Raw genomic sequence first — 9908 nt, 5'->3', positions numbered from 1 at the left:
AATTAAAATAACATCACTAAATGTCAAATTGTTTTTTTTAATCTTATTTTTTTTTATTTTAATTTTTTTTTACATATCAATATGTAAATATGATATGAATCATATTTACATATTAAGAAAATATGTTATTTTCTATTGTGTATATCTTTTTCTGCAGAAATTTAAGCAAACTGAACAAGTTGTATGAAGTTGTACGATTACATTTTAAAATGACCTTGTAAGTAATTCAAAGTAGGCCAACTGGCAATGTTTTGTTTTCAAAACATGTAACTAATGTAATATTATCAACAAAAGTGCAGGCCTGTATTTAGCAGGTGTGTAGCTACTTGAGTAAATGTGCTTCTTTACTATTCTTAAGTACTACTTGGGGAATTTGAACTTTATTTGAGTCCATACAGTATTTCACTTTTCATCCTGACATAGAATTATGATGAGTCTTACTGAACTAACAAGTCAAAATCACATTCCTGTGATGTTTACTAAATCAGCTTGTAACACTCCAAAGAGAAAGGAAAACTTGAAATCGCATCATATGACCCCTTTAATGTTAATATCTAGCTAAGCTTTCACTTCAGTTTTGTTTAGATACTTAAAAGTTTAAATGAGTAAAATAAAGGCAATGCATCCATACTTTCACTTACAGTATACGTTTTTGTTTTGTTTTTTTATTGCAAACAATTCAGAGATGACATTAATGAAATACAACTTTGCATATATTACACATAATGTATCAACAATACATCCAATGTCATCTGAACATATGGAAGAGAAGAGAAATAACCCATTGTGTTTTTTTTTTGTTTTTTTTTTTATTAGACATTAAAGACATAACATGCAACATTTACAACTTTAACAAGACATCCAAAATGATAACACAATTAAAGGAATGGGTTTACACTACATAGAGAGAGAAACAAAATCAATAATAATACTTAAAGAAAAAAAAGACAGCATATACCCGTTCAATTTTCAAGTAACTTCAACTCTTTAGCGAATAAAATTGTATCTCTACGTTTTTTGTTATCAATACATTGGAGGGACTCAAAATACAAGTCATAAAGACCTTCAAACAGGGTTTAGAACTAGAAATAACCCATTGTGTCGATTCAGAACGTCGAGCGTAATGACGTCGCGTAACCGTTGCCGTGGCTACACACGGAAGTTACCGTATGCACCTGTTACACTTTCAAACAGGAAAGGGAACAAATCAATACACATTTACTTAAACGAAGTAGCGTCGAGCCGGGTTTTTTTCGACTTGAGACTTTTTTTTTTATTAAAGACATAACATGCAACATTTACAACTTTAACAAGACATCCAAAATGATAACACAATTAAAGGAATGGGTTTACACTACATAGAGAGAGAAACAAAATCAATAATAATACTTAAAGAAAAAAAAGACAGCATATACCCGTTCAATTTTCAAGTAACTTCAACTCTTTAGCGAATAAAATTGTATCTCTACGTTTTTTGTTATCAATACATTGGAGGGACTCAAAATACAAGTCATAAAGACCTTCAAACAGGGTTTAGAACTAGAAATAACCCATTGTGTCGATTCAGAACGTCGAGCGTAATGACGTCGCGTAACCGTTGCCGTGGCTACACACGGAAGTTACCGTATGCACCTGTTACACTTTCAAACAGGAAAGGGAACAAATCAATACACATTTACTTAAACGAAGTAGCGTCGAGCCGGGTTTTTTTCGACTTGAGACTTATTTTTGGGATTTTTTTTTTATTACACATCAACCTGAACCTTTATGGACAAATTAAAGAAAGTTTTGAGTGGCCAAGATGGCAATGACGACCTCAACGTACTGCAGGTAGTTGCGTTTAACAGTCTACTGCGTTACACTTTACATTACATACCATTTTAATGCTGTTATTGTGTCTACAGAGTGATGGGGTGTCGGTTTGAATTCGAATCTAACGTCGTCTTCTGCGACTTGTTTTGTGCTTACCCGACTGTCATTAGCAAAATGGATTTATATCTCTGTTTTTGGTGAACATCTTTGAATATACTGTTTTAGGCAGCGAACGAAGCATCAACACTGGGATGGGGCACGCGCGTCAAGGGATTCATCGCGTGTTTTGTGTCGGGCGTCTTGTGTTCAGTTTTGGTAAGACGAGTTCACGAATAGTTTTATATTGTTTTATTTTAATTGTACATACAATAGTCAAACGTCTACTCTTTTCTTATTTTTGTGATTCAGGGGACCTGCTTGCTTTGGGTTCCGAGAAGCGGACTGACACTCTTTGCAGTCTTTTACAGTTTAGGTAATATTGCTTCTCTTTTAAGGTGAGTCATGCAGCTTTTAACTGTCCACCTTTGATTTCATCTCGCCCAAGGTGTGTCACTTGCTACATTGTTTACAGTGGGAGGCCATGTTTGCTTTGGCATGTGTGGTCAGTGACAAATGGGGATGTGCAAGGTCAAAAACACCTTTTTTAACAAATGAATTGAATTAGTGACTTTAAAATGTCGATTGATATAAGTGCAATGCAAAAAATGTGTAGATAAATGTTTCACTCAGAAATTGCTAGTAAAGTTCACAAATAATTACAAAGAAACTGCAAATAACACATTGAATTAAACATGAAATGAAGTAGAAAACTGAAATGGCAATCTTTGTTTTATTCACAACTGCATTTGTGAATCATTTTCACAGTAAAATGGAAAGCAATCTATGGTGGCCGAGAAGTGCAGAACAAATCACAATTCTGAAAACAAAAGAACAAATTACAAACGCAAATGCAAGTCTAAAAAACAAAATAACAATTCAGAAAGCACAACAACAATTCAGAAAACATTGCAACAAGTCAGAAAACACAATGACAAATTCGAAGACAAAATAACAAGTCCGAAAACACAACGACAAATCATACAAACCGAAATTGTTGTTGTGTTTTCTGAATTGTTATTTTGTTTTTTAGACTTGCATCTGCGTTTGTAATTTGTTCTTTTGTTTTCAGAATTGTGATTTATTCTGCACCTCTCGGCCACCGTAGCAATCAGATATTTTCCTTATCGCATACATTTGAGTGATTGTAAAACTCTTAATTGTATTTTTAAATCTCTTTTTTTTTAATATCACAAAGATTTCTTGGGGTTATACCGTTTGACATTTGAAAACCCAGACTAAACTTGCAGTGCCATAAAGTCTCTCCCTGAGAGACCACAAATTAAGCGTTAGTTCTGGCAGGTCACGTGAGTCAAGCTTGCATCAGCTGATTCTCAGCTGATCACATCTACCTATAGGAATACGACACCTATCGCGGCATTCCTATATAAGCTCTATTCAGCAGTTTTTCAGCTTGCTTTGGAGCAAATTACTCTCCTCCATCCCCAGCTCCTCCTTTCGCCACAGTCAGGACTTGGCTTTCTGATATTCCTTGCTAATCAGACTCCTTTATCTTGAATAAAGTGTTGCACTTAAATATCAAGTACATTAATGATATCTGCATTGTTCTGTTCTGTTAACCCTATGGGGGTTATTATTGCTGCTCTCCCTGCTCATTCATCATGACAGGCTGCATGGATGGGCAGGGAGTTTTTTGCCCAGAACAGAACCATACCGCCAAACCAAATGTTATGCTAAGTATCTATCATCTTGACGATAGTGGTCCTGACAGAAATATGTTTTAATAGCTAAAAAACCCCACAAAAAAACCCACATTGATACTTTTATCTAATCTTATGAGAACTGAGTAAAAACAAAATGACAAGAAGAAATAATAATTAAAGATTATGCCAATTTTTCAGCCTTTTCATGTAATATGCCCCCAAATATATATGAAAATAAATTATTTTTGAGATTTTAAAACATGTTCACCACAGATGAATGTATTCAACTCATTGTCTGTATGAATTGCAAATGTTAAAGCATTTGTGAATAAATTAATAGAAAAATGAAATGTCTCAGACTGGCCCATGTATGCAGTGATGTGTAGCATCTGTGAGAATCTGTAAGTCAGTCCTGAGGTCTTTTTGGGTGTGGATTGTTTTCAGCACAATGTTCTTAATGGGTCCATTAAAGCAACTCAAGAGGATGTGTGACAAGACGAGAGCTCTGGCAACTGGCATTATGATTGTGAGAGCACACGCATACACGGCTATCATAGCCTAATACACGAATATCATAGCCTAATGCACAGAGAGATTCAGTATTTCACATAATTCACTAATTGGCCTTTTTCCTTTTCCTGTAAACCAAACATTTGTGTTTTTAAAGACATGCCTGGTGCTAACCTTTTGTGCTGCTTTTTGGGTAAGTGGGTTTCCTAATAACCATGATTTCATGTCATAATGTAACACAATGTTTAAATTTGCATGTTTATTGTGATAATTGATTGATTGCTTTCCTTATCTTTTACATTTCTTTGTTTTTGTATTTAGTGGAAGAACAAAGGCCTTGCCCTGCTGTTCTGTATCCTCCAGTTTTTTGCTTTTACATGGTAAGGTAACAGATAGCCGTACTAGTTACTTTTCTTGTATATTTGACTATATAAATTTTGTAATTGTATATGGAGTATATTTACAAACGCACACACAGACATAAATGTATATATAAGAGTGAGTGAAAGTGAGAACACCAATGACATAAGGCAATAAAAAAAAGCTTGAACTTTGAACCACGCAGTGCTGTAAGCGATATGTTTTCTTTTTAATGGACTGGCACTATTACCTGACAGATATCACTGTAGTAGGTGTCCTGAAATATCACACCTGTCTTTGTGATGGTCCTAGGCTTTGCCAACCTTTCAAAAGTTTTTTTGAAGACTTTTGAGAAGTTATTTTGTGCTTTTGGTGGGCCCACATATTTGAAGCAGGAATCTGAGAGTTGAAGCGGATCTTTGAATTTAAGTGGCATAATGCTATTTTTCTATTATTGATTTTAACAACACTGAGATGATTACTTCTGCCCTCTTTCTCGCTCCATCTCTGATTACAGTGGTCTCAGTGGGTGGAGTTTGGAAAGAGGGGGCGTGTGTAATATAGTCACTAAGTCTGGTAGAAGTTCCAGAACAGCTAATGTTTCCTACAAATCTAATATATTCAATCTAATATGATATAAAATAATAATATATAATAAATCTGAGTTCTTTTTAACCGAACTCCTGACCTTTACATTTCAGAACCAGAATATCAGTAAAGATGTTATTTATTGATGTTTTCAAGAACTTGTAGCAGCAAAAGCACATGAATCTGAGTATGGAGAAGTTATTTCAGCAACTGTTGGGATATTGACACATGGACATAGTATATGGTATAGTGTATCTTACAGGCACTCCTGTCAAAAAACGACTTTTAAGAAGCTATAAAAATAGTGCAATAGTGGCCCTGCTATGGTAGCCATAGTAAAGAATGAAAGTAATGCAGTTGATTGCTGTTATTATAACATAATAAATTGCAGTGACATCTTGTTTATTGGCTACATTTTATGTGTGTGTTTATTTACTAAATTACCATTTTTTGACATTGTGGAGACTTTTTATTTTAATTTTTTGGTCTCTGAGGAAAACAGCTTATAAATCATACTAAATTATGTTTTTTGAAAATGTAAAAATGCAAGTTTTCTGTGAGGGTTAGGTTTATGAGTGAGTTATATAGGAGATAGAATATAATGTTTGTACAGTATAAAAGTCATTATGTCAATACAGTCCCCATAAAATATGAAAACCCAACGTGCGAGTGCGAGTGCGAGTGCGTGTGCGTGTGCGTGTGTGTGTGTGTGTGTGTGTGTGTGTGTGTGTGTGTGTGTGTGTGTGTGTGTGTGTGTGTGTGTGTGTGTGTGTGAGAGAGAGAGAGAAATGTAGCTTATGAATTTAACTTGTCTCTATTATATCCCTTTTATTTTACAGGTATAGCTTGTCCTACATTCCTTTTGCAAGGCGAGTTACTTTATATTTTCAAAACCATAGATTAAAATAAAAATACTGAAGCAACAGAAACATTTTTGTCTTTGCAGATGTCAAAGACTGTCCTCGGGCCAATTTATCTAAATTGTTTTGTTGAATTAGTTGGGTTTTTATTTATTTAAATTTTTTGCAGTAGTATATAGTATATATAAATGTTAAATTGTGAAAATTTACATTTTCCATTTTAAAATATAATTTTTGCTATTTAAGTGCCTATTGGTCTTTATTGTGTGAAATTCACAATTGCTTTATAGACTAAATTTGAAACTGTTATTTTGTCAGAAAAGACACTTTTAATCATCTATTCTTTTGGCTTTAGTGTTTGTTTACCTTTGGTTATTTGTTTTTATGTAGGGATGCAATTATTAAGTTGTTCTCCGCGTGCTTCAAGTGAGATGCCTCTACATTTGGCCTTGGCTCTCTCTCTGTGTGCTGCTTTGGCTCCAGCTTCGGTGCTGCCTTCAATGCCACTCGTGTACCCACTCTGCAGCCTGGCACATACACCACACCACACTACAGGCTCCCCTTACTCTCCCCAACGGATGGACACTCTCCATCTGTGTGAACAAGTACACACAGACAAGTACTCTCTCTCTCTTACACAAACACACACCTGTGCTTTACATTCAAGTAGAAAACTATGAAGAGTGAAACAAATACCCAAGTAACAAATCTTATTGGGTAAATGGTTGAGTTTCACCATCTGTGTGAACAAGTACACACAGACAAGTACTCTCTCTCTCTTACACAAACACACACCTGTGCTTTACATTCAAGTAGAAAACTATGAAGAGATAGAAACAAATACCCAAGTAACAAATCTTATTGGGTAAATGGTTGAGTTTCGGACTCTGTCTTGTAACTGTAGTGACATGTTTTGTGCAGCAAGATGGGGTAGCTTATTTTACATTTATCTGCTGTGTAATTGCTTAATAATTCCTTCCTACGTGCCTTCATCTCTGTCTTCATCCAAGGATTACTTGAGGACTAGATTGGGTAGAAATGTAACCAGTGTTTGCGTTTTTTTTAGTATTTAGATTTATTTCTTTTTTTTTGCAAGAACAAGATTTCTAAGTAATTGTTCCAATTATATTTTAGTCCAGAAGTTATCTATAATAGGTAAGTGAAAGGATGTCAGAAATGTCTTATTAGATAAGTCAAATATTAAACACTCATTAGGGTGGCAATGAATATCTTTAGGGTTAATTTGTCTTCAAACAACCCTGTTTCTTTCTTTGAATTTAGGTGCAAAATGCTGTGATGAATGTTTCATATGCCTGTCCTCACATTTTCAAATCATGTCTGGCACATTTCCTTTGAACTGTATTGATTTCAAAAATGACAGTGGTAGTTTTTCTTCGTTACTGTATGTCAGCTGTATATTTACTGAAGAGATTCATTTTATGTATAAAAATGCGTTCCAGAATTGTTTTATCATGACTGAAATGGAACTTTTCCCTATCATGTTGATTAATTGTGTTGTTTCATGTTTGTTTCATTATATAGATTTGCATTATTTCTATGAAAATAATTTATATGTGTGGTGTTTAAGAACTGTTACTGTTATATGGACATTTTAACAATCCTTCCTATTAAACATTAATCAGATTCATGTAGACTAAGTGAATCGATTTCCCTTTTTTTAATCCTACACTGTAAAAAAAATTCTGTAGTTTTATAACTGTAACTGTAGTTATTTCAAAATACAGAAAAACTGTAACCACATTTACAGCCAAAACCTGTACATTTTACAGTATAAAACTGTAATTTACAAATAAGAAAATTTGAATGTAAACCAGTAAATTGATACCAGTCCGACTTTAGGAAGCAGAATGAGGTTTAAAGCATCAAATAACGGGTAGCCTTCATCGTTAATTTAAAAGGAAATATGCTGATTTAGCCTTCTAGTTACAATGTCCAAAAAATATGTAGTATATATAGCTATATAGTGTCCGGTCATGATTGGGGTACGTTTCGTACGTAGTGTAAGATAGACCGAATCTGATCTTTCACATTTGAGTTATATAAACTATTATGGATCAGACAAATTTGAATAAGAATGTCCAACCTGAAATTTTAAAACTCATGTCCTTAGATGCATTTGCATTCATTTTTTGAAAAACATTTAATAATTTTTTTTACAATTATGTGTGAGTTATGAATATATCACTAGCCTATTTCTTAAGGTTATTCCATTTGACCCAAACAACCGTTTCATAAAAAGGTAAAAAATATGTGATCGATTATTTTTGAAAATCTAAATGACACACGTTTTATTCTACCCTCACATGACAAAAACAGTTCATATTTATGAATTTTTTTTCACAAAAGACGTTTTATTAGGGTTTTAAGAAATAAACCCATATTTATACTGTTAAAAATAAAGACAAAAAAGTATATGGACACTTTCTGGTTGTCTCTCTGCTGCGTAAACTCAAGCTTTCAAAAATGGCACAAAAAAGTTAGTTCTGGTGGAAAAAAAACTAAAATTACTAAACGTTTTTAGTAATTTGTATCTAATGTAATGACGTTAAAGCATTTTTCAATGTTACTTAGGTATCCAAATACATATAGGGGCCACTGTAAACAAAACGTACTGTAATATGGTTTCTTGAGAGAACAGAAAATTTAAGTCAATGTGATAGTTTATCTAAACTTTAAAAACAATTTTGTTAATCTTAATCTTTATGAAAATATTTATTAATTTGTCAGTTGTAGTTTTGGTGTTAATTTAGAAAAATGTAGAAGTGTTCTCATTACATTCTGCATTAATAAAATTAAACTATAAAAAATTAAATTATAAAATTGTCCCTGGTGTCCAGTTATCCATCAGCAGGTTTATTATTTTGTGTTGCTGGTATTGGCACATGGTGGTGTTTTTATGTTTTTTTGGAACGGGCAGATTTGTTTAATTGAAAAGGCTTGTTGTGGTGTTATCGAGCTGAAGGGCGACTTGACCAACTCATTCAGTAGTTACAGGTCAGCTCTGCAGGTGGGTGTCCTTCCATTTGCAGCCCCTCTTAAACTTGTTCTCATCCACAAAAAATAATCATGGGGGAAAAAGATGAAAATGACTAGCGTCCAACCTCTCATGAAGTTCGTGCTTGTAACTGCTCATAGAGTTTTGGCAGCTTGTGTGAATCATTGTTGGGGATAACTTTTAATCATGTGTGTAAGTGTGTGTGACAGATTTTGGACAGTTCTATTAAGATTTTTGTCTTAAAGGGATAGTTCTCTTAAAAATTTAAATTCTGTCATGCATTTACACCCCTCATGTTGCTCCAAATCTATATGAGTTTTGTTGTTCTTCATGTGTTTTGGTCCATGTAATTAAAGTTAGTTGGGTCCAAATCAACATTGGAAACCTTTGACTTTCAATGTATTGAACGTCTTTATTGGTTCCATGAAGAACCTTTAACATTCACAGAACCTTTCTATTTCACAAAAGGTTCTCTATATTGGAAAAATGTTTGTTAGATTATTAAAATGTTGTTCACACTAAGAAGAAAAGGGTGCTTCTTGTAACTGTTCACTGAAAGGTTCAAAATGGTTCTTCTGTGGCATCGTTTTGAAAACCCCTTTTGGAACCATTCTTAAAGGGATAGTTCACCCAAAAATGAAATTTGGTGTTTATCTGCTTACTCCAGGGCATCCAAGATGTAGGTGACTTTGTTTTTTTAGTAGAACACAAAAGAAGATTTTTAACTCAAACCGTTGCAGTCTGTCAATCATATAATGGAAGTGAATGGAATCACGGCTTTGAGAGTCAAAAAAACATAAACAAAACCAAATTAAACTCCTAATTGAGATTGTAGATAGAGTGTCAATGGTCCATTTGAGAGATAGGTGGTGGTAATGCACTTATAAGTCAGCGATCCGCCGTAAAGCAAGAAGAAGAAGACGCGCCGGCTGAAGAAGACGCGCCCAGGACAGTTCGGACATTGCAGTAAATGAACATTGCAGAGGACAAAAAAACAATATA

General features: G+C 34.0%; 1 protein-coding gene across 1 annotated transcript; it reads left to right on the top strand.

The window, feature by feature from the left end:
* Positions 1–1629: 1629 nt before the first annotated feature.
* Positions 1630–6618, top strand: sft2d2b (SFT2 domain containing 2b). Its single transcript, XM_016271566.1, has 8 exons — positions 1630–1830; positions 2038–2127; positions 2221–2306; positions 4017–4098; positions 4240–4275; positions 4404–4462; positions 5870–5899; positions 6281–6618. Exons 1-8 carry the CDS (start codon positions 1768–1770, stop codon positions 6318–6320), a joined length of 486 nt encoding a protein of 161 aa, XP_016127052.1. The 5' UTR covers positions 1630–1767; the 3' UTR covers positions 6321–6618.
* Positions 6619–9908: the final 3290 nt, after the last annotated feature.

The sequence above is a fragment of the Sinocyclocheilus grahami genome, unplaced genomic scaffold (genome assembly GCF_001515645.1).
Source record: "Sinocyclocheilus grahami isolate Dianchi unplaced genomic scaffold, SAMN03320097.WGS_v1.1 scaffold63.1, whole genome shotgun sequence".
NCBI classification, from domain to species: domain Eukaryota; kingdom Metazoa; phylum Chordata; class Actinopteri; order Cypriniformes; family Cyprinidae; genus Sinocyclocheilus; species Sinocyclocheilus grahami.
Note: the sequence above shows the minus strand (reverse complement) of the source record. Positions and strands in the feature narration are given on the sequence as shown.